At 51.8% G+C, this 20,241-nt stretch overlaps 1 protein-coding gene across 3 annotated transcripts; it reads left to right on the forward strand.

The window, feature by feature from the left end:
- The first annotated feature begins 1,149 nt into the window (after nucleotides 1–1,149).
- LOXL4 (lysyl oxidase like 4) lies at nucleotides 1,150–20,110 on the forward strand. Of its 3 annotated transcripts, none has more exons than XM_079137831.1 (15): nucleotides 1,150–1,316; nucleotides 5,737–6,035; nucleotides 6,623–6,801; nucleotides 7,690–7,895; nucleotides 9,416–9,454; nucleotides 9,570–9,789; nucleotides 10,333–10,516; nucleotides 10,678–10,832; nucleotides 11,488–11,655; nucleotides 12,688–12,850; nucleotides 15,053–15,296; nucleotides 16,392–16,507; nucleotides 16,948–17,084; nucleotides 17,470–17,581; nucleotides 19,513–20,110. In XM_079137831.1, exons 2-15 carry the CDS (start codon nucleotides 5,756–5,758, stop codon nucleotides 19,581–19,583), a joined length of 2,274 nt encoding a protein of 757 aa, XP_078993957.1. In that variant the 5' UTR covers nucleotides 1,150–1,316; nucleotides 5,737–5,755; the 3' UTR covers nucleotides 19,584–20,110. The 3 variants fall into 3 exon arrangements, with proteins under 3 accessions (XP_078993957.1, XP_078993956.1, XP_078993955.1); XM_079137830.1 differs by lacking the exon at nucleotides 1,150–1,316 and adding an exon at nucleotides 1,658–1,795; XM_079137829.1 differs by lacking the exon at nucleotides 1,150–1,316 and adding an exon at nucleotides 1,824–2,094.
- Nucleotides 20,111–20,241: the final 131 nt, after the last annotated feature.

A 20,241-nucleotide genomic window follows, 5' to 3' on the forward strand; every position in this document is an offset into this window, starting at 1 on the left:
CTGTTTGACCCCCACTGCAACAGCATTTAAGGATGAGATGGTGACTGAAAAAAAAAAATCCCACCATTAGTAAGTAATGGAGGTTGGCCTAGGCTCAAGCCCCTTGCTTCTCAAGGAAAGGGGCCCCCAGCAAATCCTTTTAAAACTCCCTTCTGTTGCTCCCCTGCTCTGGCCTCTGCCCAGTCTTCTGAGTTAAAGGAATTCCGGGCAATATCCATTCATTCCCTAGGGTCTACCGGGTTCCAGCCCTGGGCTCCAGGGTATTTTTAGTTCTGAGCAACTAGGCCTGGGTGGGTGACTGGCAGAAGGCAGAGCCCACGTTTTTGAGACCTCTATGTTGCTCCTGGCTCAACATTAGAGGTGGCTGGGCACAGGGAGGGAGCCAGGCATACCTGGCACCCCAGGCCACAGCTGCTTCATTGTCCCTGGGGGAGGAGCTGGGCTGCTGCTGTTGCCACTGACCCGAGGCTGGGAGCATTCTTTCCTGTTGATTCATCACAGGGAATGTTTTGGGCCCAGCTGGGGCGGGGCAGGGGCACTGGGGGGACATCTTAGACACGAGCAGTCAGGGGTGGAACGCTGGCCCTGGCAGCAGGGTCAGCATGACTTGGCCATCACCCAGGGATCTCTGAGGTCCACCTGGCCAAGGGGCCCTCATTGCACACTGCCTTTCTGCAAGGCTTGTTTGCACATCTGCCTCCCCCACCAGACTAGGACGCCCTCTCCTAGCATCTACCCTCCAGCGCCCTGTCTGGCACATAGAAGAAAATCAATAAAGGTCTGCTGAATGAATGAGCCTTTGGAAGAACACTTGGCCAAAGTGGGGGTGGGAGGAGGAACCAGGATGGCTGCTTGGGCCTATCCAGGAACCTGAGAGGTGGGAACCCTCTACCCATTTTACAGATGAGATCATAGTGGCACTGAGGGTACCAGGACTATGGGACAAAACCTGGGCACCCGGCTGCTCGTGCAACTGATAGGACTCGCCTCTCTCAACCATTCCTACATTTGTGTCGTTCCGCAGCCCCAGCCCACCCCACCCTCCCCTCGCACCCCTCTCCAAGCCTGATAGGGCCAGGACCGCATCTTTCAACTTGGTTAAGGGTGTACTGAAGGATTTAAGTTGCTGCACAACAGGAAGAACAGTGCTTCACCCCAGGTAGTATTCAATAAACTGGGGGCTAGGGCAATGGAGAGACCCACCTGTTACTGAAAAGGAGCACGGAAGCACCCGACTTCACCTAAACCGAGCCCCTACACGCGCGAAAGGCCGCCTCCACCGTCGTAACAGGCGCATGGGATCCAGGCCGAAGACGGTGAGGCGCTGCCGCGTGAGGGGCGCAGTGCTCGGGTCCTGGGTGGCAGTCTCGGGGTGGACATTATCGCCCGGTTTGGGAGCTAGGAAACTGCACCTGAAGGGGACTCCGAGGCCCCTGAGGCTCCCCCAGCAGACGCCAACGCCGCCCTCTCCCGGAGTTCCCGGTCCGCCCCGTCCCTCCCACCGCAGCGCGCGCTCGCGCCCCGGGAGAGACCGCCGCCTGGGTCTCGCACTCCAGCCCCGACTTGCCGGCCTGGGCTGAGTCCGAGCCGCGCGCCTGGCTGAGGGCCGGCCGGGCGGGGCGCGCACCGCGGCGCCCGGGGCGGGGCCTGTGGACTCCCCCGCGGCCGGCTGGGGCTGGGGGCCGGCGGCCCGCGCAGGCGGATAAAAGGCCCCCAGGGCTCCCGGGAGGCCCGCTCGCACTGCCCGTCGCGACGCCCGGCAGAGCCCTGCCCCGGACCGTCCGCGATCCAGCTGGTGAGCTCCCGCCCGCCCGGCCCCCTGCCCCGGGTCTGCCTCCTGCTGTGCTGTCGGTTGTCCTGTCTCTCGAGGCTCTGCAGGCCTCTGAGGGGCTGAGGGTCCCACGGACTGTCAGCCTCGGCCCCAGTCTCTCACAGCTTTCTTCCAATTGGACAAGTGACCAACTTGGGGAGGTTGGCTCAAGGCCCGCGTGGGTGATGCGCCTGGCCCCCCGGGAGCCTGCGTGTCTGGTTTGTGAACTCGAGGTGTGTAACGCTTCTTCTGCCTTTTCACCGAAGTGGGTTCAGACGGGCAAGGTGAGTTCAGACGTCTCTCCTGTGACTTGGGAGACTAAGTCAGGCAGAACTGCTCTCTGCAACTACAGCTGGAATATGCTGGGAGGCGAGAGGGATGGGACATGGAAGGAGGGGACAGAAGACTTCAACCCCTGTCTTTCCCAGCGCTGCAGGTGAAATTAAGAGCCTATTTGCTAGCACTGCTTCAGGCCCACAGAGATTGATTCTCAGGGAGGGTACAGGGCCTAGAGGGGAAGCCCCACCACTAGAGAGCCACGAGAAGGGGCTGCGAGGCACCCCAAAGCTGGTGTTTCTAGGACAGCATCCTCCTACTTTCCTGCATCCCCTTGGGCATTTGCCCTCTTCCAGCCTTCCCTGCTTGGGCAAGGTGGGGCCAGGTGCCAGCATGCCCTGGCAGCACCTGGAACAGGTGCCTCTTTGCCTTGAGCTGGCAGGGTCCTGGATCTGTCATTTGGTGGCACTCAGTGCTGGCACTCTCCCCAGTGCCCTCACACCATGACCTGGGTCATAAATCAACCAGCGGCATGTAATTTCATTCAGTTCCATGCCTGCCTTCCCTCTTCCCCCGCCTCCTCCAACATCCATCTCTTTGTTGGTTTTAAGAGTCCCAACGTCTCGCCAGGCTGCCAGGGTTTGAATCCTGGCTGGGCAAGTCGTTTCACTCCTCTGGGCCTCCACCACTTATCTGTAAAATGGAGAGGCACATGCAATGCATGTATTATTATTATCCTCACCTCCCACCCTCCTCTCCTTTCGCCCTAACCTTCCTTCCCCTCTTCTGTCCCCTGCTTCTTCACTTGGGAAGAGAACCACTGTTGAGGCTGCCTCCCTTTCTAAGGGCTAATTCTCAGCCTAGTCCTCTTCTCTGTGCTCAGAGCTGGGGAAATAGATATGGAAATGGCTTGTGGAGTCAGAAAGCAAATACACCAGGTGCTAGGAAGGTGGGGGACTGGGAAGACTTAATGGAGGGAATAGCATTTGAGCCAGGTGTTTAAGGATGTGCAGGAGTTTAACAATCTGTGAGGGAAAGTGCACTCCAAATAGAAGGAGCCATGGGAGCCAAAGCGTGGAGCTGTGGGGGGTGGGGGGCGCTGAAGGTTATGTTCTGGGAATGGTGAGAAGACAGGTTTGGTGGGAGCAAAAGCTATGGGGACCCTGTAGTAGATCAGAAAGCTGAGGAGAGGCTGTCCCTGCATCTGACTCTAGCTCCTGTCGCCACCCATCCACCTTCTTGCAGCTTGCAGGGGAGGAAGCTGCCCTGGCCAGAACCCAGGGTCCAGCAGCAGAAGCCTCTCCCTGTCTCCAGGCAGGAAGCCTGCTGACCTGGACTGGTCACAGACTCTGATAAGACCTCCTCTGTGCTGTGGGGACTTCGGTCACAGTCCAAGCAGCAGACCTACCCAGCAAAAGTGTCTTCCTCTAGTGCCACCCCCTCATTTTACAGATGTTGCTGCAGAGACTCAGAAGAAAACAGACTACAGACACACAGCAGTTTGGTGGCAGAGTCAGGAGCATCCTGATTCCTGAGGGTGGTGAGGGAGGCAAGGTCATCTCTTAGCCCAGACCCAGTGTATCCTAACACATGAGGACCCTGAACCCAACCCATCTTTGCTTGTCATCTGGGAAGTGTCACTCCTGCAGTGACTGTAGGGTGGCTCAGTCCCTGGCATCCACCTCCTCATCAGGGGAGCAGAGAGGAGGGAAAGCAGACACGGAAAGCTGGAGGTGATAGCCAGTGGAGAGCCTCCAGGGTCCCTGCGTGAAGAGCGACATGAAGAAAACAGTGTTTAAGTCTGGAAAGGAAGTGAGAGGGGACAGTGGGAAGAGGCTGCCATGGGGAGAGCGGAAGGAGTCAGCCGCCCAGCCCAGGGTGGAGGGAGGAAGACCTGGCCTGCACTGAGCTTGGAAGGGACAGGGCAGAACCTGGAGAATATTGCAGAGAAGGGTGGCAGGGACTGCAGTAGATGGAGGACTTGACCTTCATTTCCTTCTTTGTACAAAGATGGGGTGAGACTCCAAAAATGGAGACCAGTGGTTCTGTTGTAGCTATTAAAGTAGCTAATAATCATAGTCCACTGCTCTTCTGAGAGCTTCACGTCTTTATTCATTAATCTTCACAAAAATCCTATGTGGAGGTAATGTTATTATCCCCATTTTACAGAGGGGGACATAGGGTCATGAGAAATTGCCTCAAATTACCTAGATACTAATGGGGGAGGTGGATTTTGAACCCAGGTAGTCAGTCTGTATTTGACCCTGTGACATGCCACCTCCCATCTGTGAAACTAAATTATTTTTGAGTGTCGCCTATGTTTGCCTATGTAGCTGGCACTCTTCTGGGCCCTGGGAATATAACACAAAGTCCCTATTCCCATGACCCTTCCTTCCCTGAGCCTATCTGGTACACTTCCAGCCCACTCCACCTAGCCCTGCATTGGATAATGGAGAAATAAGGAGTGACTCTCAGCTGTGGTGACAAGAGTAGCAGGGGCCTGAGACACCCCTGCTTAGCCAGATGAACTGTGTGATACCCAAGAGCAGCAGTGCCAAGGAGGAGGCCATCACATCAGAACCATCTCTAAGACACAAGCACTGGGCACAGAGTCAGGGACTTGCCTCTCCAGCCTCTCTTCCTGGTGGGCCTCAGCTCATCATCGACATAGCACCTGGGTGGAGGAGTGGCAGCATTGGTGGCTCCAGAAGTCTCTAGCAGCTCTACCAGCCATGACTCTCCTGTATGCCCTGCCCTGTCCTCTGGTCCCAGGACCCAGCTCATCTACTCTGAGGACTCAAATAGCACCTCATGGATACAAGGGTCCTTTCTCTGTTATATGTTTTCTGCCTAGATCCTCCCATGGCCCCTTGTTTCCTACAGGATGGAGCAGAAACTCTCTGCATGGTACATAAGGCCCTTGAGCATCTGGACCTGGCCCATCCCTCCCTCCTTTCCCCTCCAAGCCCACAACCCTGTATTCTGGGGGAAAGATGGGCACTCCCAACTCACTTTTTCTTCTTCCCTTCTTCACCCATCCTGTTCTTTCTACCTGGAATGCCCCTTTTCCCACCTGGGAGAACTCTTACTCATCTGATCCCTGATTCCTCTCCTCTGCATGGTGAGGGCAGGCAGGGTATTTCATGTCTTCATTGCTTTGTCTCAGCACTGGCCTAATAACTGGCCTGAAGTGAATAGTCCCACAGTGTTTGTTGCATGGATGCAGGAATGACGCACCTGGATGGAGCTGGAGCTGTGACTGACGGGTATCACAGGCTATCCATGCTGCAGGAAATAGCAGACAATATTCTGCTCAGTCTCTTCACTTTAGAAATAAGGAATCAGGGCATTGGCAATTTAAGAGACTTGGCCAAACTACGCTGCAAATGAGTGGGGAGAACTTGACTCCTCTGATAACCCTTCCACTCCAGCATTCCATGTACCACCTATGGGGAAGGTTGTCTTTGATACCTTTGATCAGGGTGCTGTAAACATCAAAGGATAGGAGGGGGCAACACCCCTGGGGTAGACATTCTTGCCCTGAGGGCATCCCCACAACTCCAAGGCAAGGACCCTGCTCTAGCTGCCACCAATGCTGGAGAGTCCCAAGGTCAGGGGTGGGGTGGTGATCATTCTTTACTCATCCCCAGGTACCCTGAAGTCACCAGGATGTGGTCCCCACCAGCCACCCTCTCCCTGTTTCTGCTGTTGCTGCTGTTTGGCCAGCCCCCTCCCTGCAGGCCACAGTCACTGGGCACCAAGAAGCTCCGGCTGGTGGGCCCAGGAAGCAGGCCAGAGGAGGGTCGCCTGGAGGTGCTGCACCAGGGGCAGTGGGGCACCGTGTGTGATGATGACTTCGCTCTTCAGGAGGCCACAGTGGCCTGCCGCCAGCTGGGCTTTGAGTCTGCCTTGACCTGGGCCCACAGCGCCAAATATGGCCAAGGGGAGGGTAAGTGGCGGTGCTGCCCTGCAGGATGGCAAGGATGTGGTAGCGGGTGTCTCTCAGGGCCTGGATTCACTGATGTACCTGGTGTCACCCTGTCCTTCAATGCTCAGCTTCAACAGCCTCCTCTGTGAGCTCTTACCTGAATGGCTCAGCTGTAGATGACCCTGCCATCCCCTCTTGTGCTAAGGCACCACTGTCACCATCACTGAACTCTTAAGTTCTTTGAACGTGGTGATTGGCACAGAGTGGGTGCTTAGCAAACGCTATTGAATTGACTGCTGGATGAGGAGTGAACAAGTAGGCCTAATTATGAGACTGCCTGCCAGTTTCCAAAAACAGTCTATGAACCTGACACCAAGAGAAGGCAGTAGGCAGAGCTGTTGATACTAAGACCAAAGGAAAGCCAGCTCCCGCTTCCACCCACTGAACCCAGGGCCTCTTGCATGCTAGGCAATTGCTCTCCCACTGAGCTGCATCCCCAGCCCTTTTCCCCACACTTCAGGGTTTGAAAGAGGAGATTTGATCCTATCTAGGAGGCAGGGCCTACCTCTCTGGGCCCATCCTTGAACTTTGCCCCCCCTCCCCCACAGGCCCAATCTGGCTGGACAATGTACACTGTGTGGGGACTGAGAACTCTCTGGACCAGTGTGGGTCTAACGGCTGGGGTGTCAGTGACTGCAGCCACTCAGAAGATGTCGGAGTGGTATGCCACCCCCAGCGCCAGCGTGGCTACCTCTCTGAGAGGGTCTCCAATGCCCTTGGGCCCCAGGTAAGGAGGCTCTTCAGGGCCTGAGATGAGGGCTGGATCCGGGACAGAGAGCCACCTGAATGATGAGTCTAGAGGAGGGGAAAAGGTTGAGGTGGAACTTGGGCTGAACAGTGTCCCTAAGGCTCTGAGCCAGAGCAGATGCAGGGATAGAGGACCCCAGCTTGATGCAGGACAGCCTGGGATCAGAGGCCAGGCCTGTTGGGATTCCCAGAAGCTGCTGCCCATGAGGGAGGTGCAGGGGAGCAAGGGGCTGTTTCACCCACAAGGCCTGGCCACAATTGCTGCCTCTTACCAGCACAAACAACCCTGAGCTAAAAACAACCCAGGCCAAACAAGGGGGCAGGGCAGGGCTCTGGCCCCCACCATCTGCTGCCTCTGCCTGAGGGCAGCTAGTCTTGGCCTACTGAATGCAGCAGACTACAGTGGGGTTAGTGGGCTCCACACTGGTCCAAGTCACCCCAGGGCTTGAAGGTGGGACTTGCGGGCCAAAGGATCCTGCCAGTCTCAAGCAGCTCTTCTGTGCTCATCTCAGTTCTCCCCAGGGTAACATGAAGAAGGCCCTCCATGCCCAGGAGAAGCCTCCCAAACTCCAAGGGCTCCTGGCCAGCTGCCAGGAAGGGCACAATCCATCTCGTTTTCTCTAGTTTAACAAACTGGAAAGGAGGGAGAGGGCCTAGCCAGACTGAGGTTCTGCTCCTACTCAGTATGTGGCTGTCAGCGAATACCTCCCACCCTCTAGGCCTCAGTTTCCTGGCCTGACCTATGAGGGACCTGGGGGATGGTCCTGTAAGAGCTCTGAGCCTGGCTCTCCTGAGGGAAGACCAGCAGCAGCCCAGCAGGAGGCCCGGGGACCCTGGGCTCATCCCATGGTGACTGTGCACACTGCAGGGCCAGCGGCTGGAGGAGGTGCGGCTCAAGCCCATCCTCGCCAGTGCCAAGCGGCACAGCCCGGTGACTGAGGGAGCTGTGGAAGTGCGGTACGAGGGCCACTGGCGGCAGGTGTGTGACCAGGACTGGACCATGAACAACAGCAGGGTGGTGTGCGGGATGCTGGGCTTCCCCAGCCAGGTGCCTGTCAACAGCCTCTACTACAGGTAGGAAGGTGATGGGATTGTGGTGCCATCCTGAGTGTACACTCGTGTGCTCTGTGAATGTGTGAATGCACATGTGTACATGGGTGTGCGCGTGGTGTGTGGGACTGTGCAGGGTCCAGTCAGGGTTGTGGGGATGAACTGACAGGGATGGGTGTCTGGCAGGACCTTGCACATGTTGGGATCAGGAGGGAAACAGCCCAACAGAAGAAATGTGTTAAGGATCCCTTCAGAATAGTTAAGAGAATGATCAGGGATGAACTCGAAGATCCTGAGAAATACCTGGACATGGCCAGAAAACAAACTTTACTTGGAAATCATATAAAAACAATTGACTATGGTAGAGAATGCCCCACGGTGAAAATAACTAAATGTAATATTGTGTCCCCCCGGATTAAAAGGTGGATTTTACTGAAGATACAGTGTCACCTGCAAGTGTAGATGAAATGCATTCTGGTCTCAGCTCTACCAGAAACTAGCCATGGGGCCTTGGTTAGAGCATCTGGGCCTCAATTATCCATTCCACTGAATTGTCTCAACTCTGATCCAAACCAGGGTTGATTTGGTTGTATGTTAGCAAGGTATGTGGTAGGTGGGTTTTGGGGGAGGAGACAAAAATATTGTTAGAAATGTGACTATGGGCCTGGGGTTGTGGCTCAGTGGCAAGGCACTTGCCTGGCCTGTGTGAGGCACTGGGTTCGATTCTCAGCACTATATACAAATAAAATATTCACTGACAACTAAAATATATTAAAAAAAAGAAATGTGACCAAACTGTCATAGCAGACTGTGTCAACCCAGTAAATATGACACAATCACAGCCCCACTGACTCCATGTCAGTGAAAACTTGGTGTTTCTCATGGAGGGAGAAATCACTCTGGGTACCTCCAAGTCATTTGCCCTTAACCACTCCAGTTGGTCACACTTCAGTGAAGCAGTTGCAAGTCCCTTGTTTTATCTTGTGTCTCTGGCTTAGATGGTCCTGAAGAAAGAGGGGTGGTGGGTAGCCATCCTTGAGGATGATGGGGTACAGGCCCCTGGCTCCCCGCTGCCTAATTATACAGTGGGTCCTGCTGACTCACCTGCCACCCATGAAGAGGGCAGCCCTGATTATAACCTGTGTGTCTCTGGGTGGCAGCTCCCTCACCCCCAGCAAGTCCTCTGACTTGCCCCTGTCCCCAGGTCCCTCCTCTCAGGTTCTACCCAAAGGCTCCCCTTCATCTGGACTGGGGAGAGCAAGTTTGAACTGCCTGTCTCAGGGACAGCCCCATTCAGTATATACCCAACTTCAGGACAAGCCCCGGAACCCTGCCTGCCTTCTCTATAAGATGGGGATCATTGTTATTTGTGAGGCGCTACCTTATCGAGGCTGCCGTGAAGCTTGGCATTGAAATAAGATTTTTGAACAAGTTTACAGACTGTTTAATCTGGTGCAAACTTAATGACAACTATGAAAACCATAGTGGTAGTGAGGGAGTGGGATTTCCGTAATTCCTCCACCTCCTGTCTGTCTTCACCACAGAAAAATCTGGAATCTGAAGATGAAGGATCCCAAGTCTAGGTGAGGAGTGGATCCCTTAGGGAGCATGCAAATGGGTGTGGCACCCACGGCTTCCTTCCCTTCCCTTCCCTGTCCTTGCCTCAAGTCCTCCACCTGCATGTCCCTTGTCTTCCAGGCTGAAAGGCCTGACTAGTAAGAATTCCTTCTGGATCCACCGGGTTGACTGCCTGGGGACAGAGCCCCACCTGGCCAACTGCCAGGTGCAGGTGGCCCCACGACGAGGCAAGCTGCAGCCGGCCTGCCCACTTGGCATGCACGCTGTGGTCAGCTGTGTGGCAGGGCCCCACTTTCACTCACCCAAGGTGAAGCCCCGGCGCAAGGAGTCCCGGTCAGAGGTGAGCCCCGAGGGACTCTGTATCCTGACCAGGAGGCACAGGCCCCCTCTTAGTAGGACTCTGCCTGGAGGGGACAGGAAAGAGGAACTAGACCAGGAGGAGAAACTGAATCACAGAATGGTAGAACCTTGGAAATTCTCTGAAAGGGATCATTTATAACTGCACCATAAACAGCAAGTTGACATCACTTGCCAAGAATAGAAGGTAACCGTAAAAACAGTAATTAAATTGTAGCTAGAGCCCTCTGAGGGCCAACGGTATTGGACCTGCCCTTTGTTATAGAACATAGATGAGCAAGTGCTAGAGGTGTCACGCAACACTAGCACCACACTGGGACCAACTGATGAGGTTGTGGTGGTAATTTTCATTGAAGAGGTGGAGTCGAGAAACATGGCTTCTTTAAGACAATGATTATGCGAAGTCAGAGGAACTCCTGGGACCTGGTTCTGGCCCATGGAGCTTGAAGGAGCCTTGCCCTGGTGTCCCACCATGGTGGATTAGTTCCTCTGGCTGCCTTCCCTGAAGTGGGGTTTTTCCCTGCAGGAGCTGAAAGTGCGCCTGCGCTCTGGGGCCCAGGTGGGCGAGGGCCGTGTGGAAGTGCTGGTGAACAGGCAGTGGGGCACAGTCTGTGACCACAGGTGGAACCTCATCTCTGCCAGTGTTTTATGTCGTCAGCTTGGCTTTGGCTCTGCACGGGAGGCCCTCTTTGGGGCCCAGCTGGGTCAAGGTGAGTGAGAAGGTCTTATGGGGGGTGAGGGGGTGGGAGGGCCTGGCTCCTCTCTTAAAGGCTCTGGGGAGTCAGTGCCCAGTATAGGAAGGTCTCCCCTTCTGTGGAGGGGGGTCACAGAGATGGAGCCTCACGCAGTACCTCCCCGCCCACCCATACAGGGTTGGGGCCCATCCACCTGAGTGAGGTGCGCTGCCGGGGATATGAGCAGTCCCTTGGTGACTGCCTTGCCCTGGAAGGGTCCCAGAATGGCTGTCAACATGAGAATGATGCTGCTGTCAGATGTAACATCCCTGACATGGGATTCCAGAATCAGGTAAGTTCAGGCTGAGCATATGCTCAGGCAGGGGGGAAACCTGGGGAATCCCAGGATAGCACCTTGAGCCAGTGGGAAGGGGCTCAGGAGGGACAGCCAGTGCTTCATCTGTGGGCAGTCCACCTGCCCTTGGAGCCAGCCTGGAGAGCCATCTTCAGAGTGTCACAGGGACACAGGGGCTCTGCAGGTGTCTATACTTTCACCTACCCTCGCAGGTCCCCTGTGAAGCTGCAAAAGAAGGTGCCTGAGGGTGAGAACCACAGGCTGCTGGCACTGGTAGTGGAGGCTGTGCCAGACACTCAAGTCAAACTGACGGGGACTGTGAGCACATTGCTGGTGTCTTATAAAAAGGGGAACTCTCAGGGGGTTGTGAACATGCAGTAGAAATGAAAGCCCTTTGCATCATCATGGTAGGAAGAGGGCAAGTTCCAGGGCAGGAGCCCCTGTCAGGTACTTCGAGTCAGATTTCTTTAGCAGGCAAGGACATTAGGGACTATCTAGTCAACTGCTCACTTTGCAGAGGAGACAAGCCCAGAGTGGGAGGGTCTAGTCTAGGGCTGCACATGAGCTGGCCTAGGCAGGTCCCCCTGCTTGCAGTCCTGCATTCTCCCCTCCTTAGGCTGTCCCATCCCTCCCATGCCTCTGACCACTGCAGGTGCGCTTGGCAGGTGGACGCAGCCCTGAGGAGGGCGTGGTGGAGGTGCAGGTGGAGGTGAACGGTGTCCAACGCTGGGGGACTGTGTGCAGTGACCACTGGGGGCTCACTGAAGCAATGGTAGCCTGCCGACAGCTTGGCCTGGGTTTTGCCAACTTTGCTATCAAGGTAGGTCCCTATCTTGCTCCTTCCCTGTAACCTCTCAGTCTCCTGGGTGGAGAGGACCAAAACATCCTGTGCTAGAGTTGCTGGCCCATCATTCATCATTCATCATTCAACATTTAATTATTAAGGAAACTATGGGCTGATACAATTCTGGGTGCTGGGGATACTGTGGTGAACAAGACAAAATCACAGTAAAGAGGCCGTTGTTAGTAAAATATTCACATAACCAGGCACAAAGTTTCATCTGTTAGGAAAGATGAATAGAAGTTAGCAGATGAGGTAGAAGACAAACAGTGTGCGCAAAAGCCCTGTGGCCAGAGAAAGCTTGGCTGATTCAGATGAGGAAACCAGGGGCAAAGGCTGCAGTGTAGCTCTCAAGGGAGATTTAAGGGTGGAGACAGTAGGAGCAAGACCACTCACAGCCTACGATCCACATTTTTAAAAGCTTTCTTCCTTTGCTATTTGAAAGGGAAGTAGAGACTAACCTGAATGCAAGGGGACATGCTCAGGTGGCTGTTGTAGTAGAAATGATGTTGAACTGCCACCAGGACATGGCAGTCTGGGGGAAACAGTCAACAGAGTCAAAGATAAAAAGGAAACAAGAGGACAGAGGCCTGGTTGCCCTGCACTCACACCAGCCTGCTGGACAAGGCCTGGATAGACTTCATACCAAGAACTGGACACAGCCCTGATCACAACCCACAGGGGCCTGTGTGAGGAGCAGTAGGGGAAAATGGAACATAGCAGTTGTGTGAGAGGAGGGAACATGTCAATCCTTCAAATCATGAAAAACTGTCCCCTGGGAGATGGATAGGAGCAGTCAGATGGAAGCCACAGGCAGGGGGTTTTTGTCTCCATATGTGGAACAAACTTCTATTATCAAAGGGGTCGTGGACTACCATAGGGGAAGGGGTTCTCATCCATGAAGATTTTCAGGCCCAGACTGGGCACACCCTGGTGGGAGTAGTGGGATGAAGAGGAGATGACTCCCAAGGCATCTCTCCACTGACTGGGTAATGTGGGCTGTTTTCTTAGGACACCTGGTACTGGCAGGGGACACCAGAAGCCAGAGAAGTAGTCATGAGTGGAGTGCGCTGCTCAGGCACGGAGCTGGCCCTGCAGCAGTGTCAGAGGCATGGACCTGTGCACTGCTCCCATGGCACTGGGCGCTTCTCTGCTGGAGTCTCCTGCACGAAGAGTGAGCAAGGGAGGGGCTCAAGGGGCCTGGATGGGTGGACCTCTGCTCCCCTCAGGGAGGGCCTGGAGGGCTGGTCCAGCTGCCTGACAGCAGCAGCAGTGAGGAATGGGAGCACCACCTGTGTGTGGCCAAACAACCTGTCACATGAGGATATAAAGCCTGCCCTGCCCACCTCTGGAGCTATTGTGAGAATTGAAACATGGTCTTTCATAAGGTGAAAGAACAGGGATTTTTAATTTGGGGGTTATGATCAAGAGATTTTAAAAAGTGAAACAGTAGAAAACATGAGACCACGTTACGATTTAATGTAATGTTGCTTTTTCTTGGAACTATGTAAGTACTGGGTTTCAACATAAAATATATTTACTCTTTGTAAGAAAAAAGTTTGGAAGCCATTGTAGAAGATATATAAATGTGAGGTACACCAAGGCCTAAAGCTTAGCTATGCGTTCTCTTCCTGAGCTATGAGATTTAACCAAATGGCTTAAGGACAAGAAAGAGTACTTTGTGGCAAAGGTTTGCCCCACAAACCCAGATTCTCAGGGTAGCAGCATCTTTGTTTGACAACTGCCAACAATGCTTGTGCCAAGATAACTATATCTAGTCCAAAGGCACTGCCCAAGATGGCCACTTGACATTCTTCCCTGCCAAACTTAACCCCAAGACATCTTTAACCTCTGTCAAGGAGCTCTAGGCTTCCTCTCTGTGCAGTATACCCCAGGGGAGCACTGGGCCCATCCATTACACCCTCCCCTGCAGAGTGACAGGGCACCAGAGTGGGCCCCAAACATGCTAGAACTCATAAGCATGCTGGGACTGCTCACTCGATTCCCTTTCCTAGAAGCCTTGGACCCTTCCCTGTTCTGCCTCCAGTGGCAGCTCTTCTGAACACACCAAATACTTCCTAACAGCTAATAGAGGATGGGCAGACAGTTAATATGCAGCCTCTGGTCATCCCTTTCTCTTCTCTCTGACTTTTCTCATTTTTCCTTGACCCTCTCTTCTTATTGCTTCTGAAAGTTCCCCTTTGCCTCAGGAACTCTGGAATTTGTCAGTGGACATATCCTGGCTCTCTCCAAAATACACCACAGGAATTTCAGAAGTACTTTTAGTGCTAGTACAGGCATTATGTAGCAAAGCATCCTCCAAATCCAGCCAACTGAAATGAACCAGGATCCCTACCCACCCTCATCAGCATATGGGCTCACCCAGAGGATGCCTCTGCTTAAGCTGTAGCTATTTTTGTATGATGCAGCACTAAGAAAGGGCAACTTTTCTGCTTTGAGGTTGCATGGCAACAGCTATGGATCTGCACATTTCTGTATTGACACATGAAGGACAGCAATGGTAAAGGCACATGGTTTCAGAGGAGGGTAAAAGCCCCTGGAACAGGAAAGGAAAAAGAGGCACAAAACTGCCTCGTGAGATGCAGGCACCAGTATGTTGGATTTTCTCATACAAAGAAGCACCAGAATGCCTGGATGCCTCCTAAGAGGCACAGGGAATGTCCTGGTAGAAATCAGGCTGGAGTAGGAGTAGGAGTGGGCTCAAGTAGGCCCAGAACTTGAGCAGAACAGACTGGAATGGCAGAGTTCAGGAGTGGACTTGGACAACCTCATCCAATTCTTCCTTCTAGCTTGCCCTCCCCTGCCTCTGACGTTGAGGAACTAAGTAGGGGCAGTGATTTGGCTAAAGTAACCAAGTTAGGTATCAGTAGAGTTTTTTAAAGGACTATATGCACAAAGCTATACAAAGACACTTTATAGGCTGAAAAGCTTTTTACAAAAAATACCAGCTTACATCTATTGAGTGTTTACTGTGAGCCACACAACCATCTAAGCATCGTACAGGTACTACCACATTAATATCACCATCTCCATCTTGCAGATGACAAAAATGATGCACAAAAAGGTTAAGCAGTCACAGAGCTGGGAAATGGCATAGTCAGAAGTTAAGTCAGGAATGAACCCTGGTGGCCTGGCTCCAGAGCCAGCAACCTTAACCATGACCCTGGAGCTGCCTCCCATGTTAAGGTGATGGGTTCCTTTTCTTGTTATTAGAACTCTTATCTCCTGGCTGAACTGCCTTCTTTTCTGGGATTCTCCCAGACAGCTTGATCTGGGGAAAGCCTGTGCTCATGCTGGGGAGCAAGACCTGTTGCCTTCCTACCTTTGGCCTCCTGCTCACCTTCTGCCACCTCAGGTGCTCCAGACCTAGTGATGAATGCTCAGCTGGTACAGGAGACAGCCTATCTGGAGGACCGCCCACTCAGCCTGCTATACTGTGCCCATGAGGAGAACTGCCTCTCCCAGTCGGCTGACCATATGGACTGGCCCTATGGACACCGGCGCCTGCTGCGCTTCTCCTCACAGATATACAACCTGGGCCGGGCTGACTTTCGTCCCAGGACTGGACGCCACAGCTGGATTTGGCACCAGTGCCACAGGTTGGTGCCAGCCTATGTCTTGGCTCTCAAGGGAGCAAACATGCCTGGGTAAGGTGTGCACTCTAGATGAAGTCTTCCTTCCCAGATGCTTATTGGCCTTGCTCCCAGGGGGCAATATGGGGATCCCAGTAGCATCCACCTGTCATGTGTCTCTTTCCCTGGCAATACCTATGTTGATGGTGCTCATGGGGCCTTTTTCCCACAGACACATCTCAGAGAAGTTAAGTAGCTGGTCTCTGCTATCATGGCATTACACAGTTTTTCTGTGTTGGACCATAGGCTTTGTCTTTAGAAGAGAGGTAAGTTAGGAACCCACAGAAACCTGGAGGCCCCAAATAGGATGCTGGCTCTGTGAAAACAGCTTGCTGGTTCCTACAGCAGCCAGGCAGCAAGGCCAGGCCTCCAAAGTATAGCATGAACAGTCAGATACTAAAAAGGAGACAAAGGAGCTTTTTTTCCTATCAGGAGCCTCCAGAACAGAAAGAGGGCAAGACAATGCCTCTGACAAAGGCAGGATGGAAAAAAATAAATAAATAAAAGGTATTTCTTTTCTTTAGGATGCAGCCATGGGTGGGGGAAAGCTGAGAGGAATGGACAATGTCTTTGGGACATGGCATTGCCTGAGATAATAAGCATCTTTCCCTGTAGCATAGACAGAGTTGTCATTATAACTAGATTGGAAACTATGGTAGCAATTTGGTCCCAGGCTGATGGAGCAGAGTAAGATCCCTCCCCAGCAGCCACTTGGCTTCTAGGCTTGTCCTTGGGTCAGGTGCTCCTTCCCTCCACCTCTGCTTCAGGCCCTGGAGCCAGGTTGCAGCCTTCCAGAGGCTGCCAGGGTAGCTTTACCCTGTCTCATGTGGGTTAAGAGCCTGGTGATGCAGACAGCTGTGCCTTACTACATGTCAGGAGTGCTAGTAAAGTGGGCTATGGGTCACACTGACCTTTGGGTTTGGGAGGGAGAAGGGCACAACCTGCTATTATAACTTTCCTTTCTGGGTAATGATGGGGCCTAGTGCCTCAATCTTCCCTGCCAACTCTTTCAAAGGGGATCCTCTCCTATTGCTATGGGGCTGACAGCTCTGTCTTCTGCAGGCATTACCACAGCATTGAGGTCTTCACCCACTATGACCTACTCACACTCAATGGCTCCAAGGTGGCTGAGGGACATAAGGCCAGCTTCTGTCTGGAAGACACAAACTGCCCCACAGGTATGTGGTTTCCTATCAGCATCTACCAGTATGCCCTCCTGTTATACTCCTTATGCATTCCTTAGCCCCTACGGGGTCAGGTCCTCTCTGCCCTGTTTAACAGCCCCAGGTACCTGGCTTGGCAATAGCACTTAAGGAAATTAAAAAATATCAATTTCTTACCTTATGAAATTTTAGGTGAAAGGTCTATCTCCTCTGAATTCCCAACACATTTTGTACCACTTTAGAAAGGCTTAACACTTTCTATGTTAAATAACAAATGTAGTCACCTGAGCTCTCTGAGGGCAAGACTGCATACTCAGTCTGTGAACTGAGCATAACTGCACTAAACTGGAAAACTGGTGTGAGGCTTAGATGATAAAGTATGTGAAAGATCTAGCATGGTGCTGGATCACAAATACCTACTTGGTGCCTGAGTAACTGTATACCCTTCCTCACAGGACTCCAGCGGCGCTATGCCTGTGCCAACTTTGGGGAACAGGGAGTGACTGTAGGCTGCTGGGACACTTACCGGCATGACATTGATTGCCAGTGGGTGGATATCACAGATGTGGGTCCAGGGGACTATATCTTCCAGGTAAGGATGCTTGGGGATTCCCCACCGGAGCCCTGTTTCCTATGGAAGTTACAAAATACACCCTGAGACTAGATGAAGGCAGGGAATTTCCCATGTAGTCTCCCAACAGGCCCACAGCTACAGCTGTGCTGTAGGGAAAGAACACTCAACAGGAGTCCCAAGACCCTGAGTTTTAGTGCTGATTCAATGGACATTTGGAGATTCTGAGTCTCCATCTGTAAAATGGGAACATTAATGCCTACTGCCTGGGGTGACTCTTAAGGGCTAATGAAGCAAAGAATAGAAATATACTTTAAAAGTATTATATGTGATGTAATAGATCTTACATGTCAACTCACTCAGAAATCAAATCATTCATTTTCAGTTGTCCCCCCTCTCACTCTAGGTGGTTGTAAACCCCACAAATGAGGTGGCAGAGTCAGATTTCTCCAACAACATGATGCGCTGCCGCTGCAAGTATGATGGGCAGCGGGTCTGGCTGCACAATTGCCACACAGGTAACTCTGAGGCACTGTGGACCCAGCCTTGCATAGGCTTAGGAAGCTGGGAAGACTGTGTTCGCAAGTATGACTTATGTGTGTGTGTAAATGGGCAGGGATGGGGCAAAGACAGATTTCCTTTGATACTTTCACAGGTAGATTTCTAGAATTGATCAGACCATCCACCCTCACCTAATAACTACTTCTACATCCCTGTTTGCTTTAAAGGTTGTTTGATTGTAAACTTAAGTCATCATAGAATCCTTCCTGTTCCTCAAGCCATGTCAAGATTTTCTTTTCTAGTATGTTCCTTTTCTCCTGGTCTTCCTGGCTTGACTCCATTCTAAGCTTGACTGCCTATCCCCTTGATCTGCACTGCTATTTCCAGCTACAATCATACCAGCTTGTAAGAGAACCAAGTAGGACAGGGAAACTCACAGGACTGGTAGTATCACACAAAGGAAGGGGCAATGAGGAGGAGGTGGTCGCTTTACTTGTTTGAAGAGTCCCTCCCTCTTCAAGTTTTGAAATGCCTTTATTTGTTAAGGAATGTGTGCATTCACAGCTATACTAGAGCTTACAGGGTGGGTGGGGCAGAGTTGTTTCTTCAGTCAACATTAAGGCCTAGGCCTACTACCATGCTAAACACTGCCAGACACTTAAAGATGCAGGAGCTTGATGTGGAGTAGGTGTGCAGACATATAAATGGATAATTCCAAGACCAGTGAGAACCCCCAAACAGGTCTGAACTAAATCAGAGTAAGCCAAGAGAGAAAGCAACAAGTTGGGGGCTAGAAAGTTTTCAAAGAGGAAGTGATATTTGTGCAGGGTTTGAAAGGAGGGGCAAAAGACACAGAAAGGAGTAGGAGGAGCATCTAGTTTGGTTTCAGACTTCTTCACTGGGTTTCAGATCCAATACCAAGCACTTTTAAGCTGGAGGACAGTGAGAAATCTCAACTTGAGTTGTCTCTTTTGTAAAACAGGGTCATGAACTTCCAACCTACTAAAGTTCTCTCTGGTTATGCTCGTTCTAAGAGAATGGACTTTATCCTGTGGACTTCTAGGAACCACTGACAAATTTTGGTCAAGGTTATAAAAGATCACTTGTTTTTTTAAAAATAGCTGGCAATAGATGAGAAACAGAATGAGAAGAGGAAGAATAGCTTAAGGTTTTGGATTTGGGTGATTGAGTAGATTTTCACTGACATTATAATGAAACAGGATGAGAGGAATCAGGAATTGGGATCCACAACTGTGTATACAGACAGTGGATTTTCCATAATCAGACTGCGAAGTATCCTGAGCATTGAAAAAGCTAAGAAAAACAATTCATCCTATATGTTCTTTTTGCTAATGATTAGAGACCTATTAGAGTCCTTGCAGAAAAGAGGGCAAACTAAATGGGTCTGAATTTATGTAACAATAAGAACTATTTATTTATTTATAGAGGTGTGCATAGGACTAAGGAAGAGAGGGATGTTGAGGCATCCAGGGATAAATGAGTGGAAAAATAGTCTTGAAGAGGGAAGAGGCATCCCAGAGCCAAATAAAAGCTAGAGCCATGGAAGGTGTAAACCTGGAGAGAGTAAATGCTTGACCTCTCTTCTACTGACTTCCTGATATTGTTAACAGGTCTCAGCCAGAAACCACAGTATAAGGCAGCCACTATGGTACAATCTCTAGGAATCAGTTCTCCAGGGCTGAGAGAGGACAAAGGGTGCGGAATGAATCTAGGAAGGCAGCAAAGGAAGAACCAGCACAGCCCTTTCCACTCAACAGTCTTGATTTCCTGAACAGGGTCTGTTTCTAGCAAATGATACTTGTGTCTGTGTCCACAACTGAAAAAAAAAGGACAAGCTAGACAGAATGGATCTGTGTGAGGTTGTCAGGGGAGGAGAGACTTTTTATGATGGGGTTGGCTACTTAAGTTATTTTCCTTTGGCCCACAGGGGATTCATATCGAGCCAATACAGAGCTCTCCCTGGAGCAGGAACAGCGACTCAGGAACAACCTCATCTGAAGCCATCACTGCACACTCCCAGCTGCTGCCCACACACCAGATACCTCAGCTTATTGGAGCCATGCCCTTCACAGAGCTCTGACCTAAAGGAAAGGGGCCAGTGTCAAGGGGCACCAAGAACTTGCTCAGGAAGCATTTTGATGGCAAGATCACCAAACCAGGATAGTATTGCTCCCTCAGGATGGTTCTGCGTCCGTACCCTGTGGCATACAGAGTAGGGCCTCCAGGCTTTGGTCAGCTAAGCTCCTCTTCGCAAGGAGACCCAATCTTTCCTGAAACTTGCCACAGTGTTCCTGTATTCAGGAGCTCTCAGTTTCTTAGGGATGAACTATGGCCCAGACCCCCATGTAAGCAGTGCTTTGTAAATGTCCTCAAAGAGCAGAGGACAAAGGACCAAAATACACAAGAAGTGGGGTTAGTTTTCTGCTAGCTCAATGCAACGTAACTATGTCATAATCACAACTTGCAGAGAAGTTGGTGAATGCAGTCCCTTGCTTTATCTGTCCTCATTTAGAACTCGCCTCTCATACTCTGCTCCTTAGTGTGAACCTTTATCTTATTGCATATAGGGGTGTTTGTAATACCCCTGCAAACTCAAGGCTCAGGCATTCCATTAACTCCTGATGGGTCAACACTACCAGTTACTGAGTACTTGAGA

The sequence above is a fragment of the Sciurus vulgaris genome (assembly GCF_902686455.1).
Source record: "Sciurus vulgaris genome assembly, chromosome: 4".
Lineage (NCBI taxonomy): Eukaryota > Metazoa > Chordata > Mammalia > Rodentia > Sciuridae > Sciurus > Sciurus vulgaris.

Coding starts and splice junctions, on each gene's coding strand:
- LOXL4 (XM_079137831.1), top strand. CDS start 5,756: ATGTGGTCCCCACCAGCCACCCTCTCCCTGTTTCTGCTGTTGCTGCTG. Junction 9,455..9,569: donor ATGAAGGATCCCAAGTCTAG/GTGAGGAGTGGA, acceptor CTTGTCTTCCAG/GCTGAAAGGCCTGACTAGTA. Junction 15,297..16,391: donor ATTTGGCACCAGTGCCACAG/GTTGGTGCCAGC, acceptor TGTCTTCTGCAG/GCATTACCACAGCATTGAGG.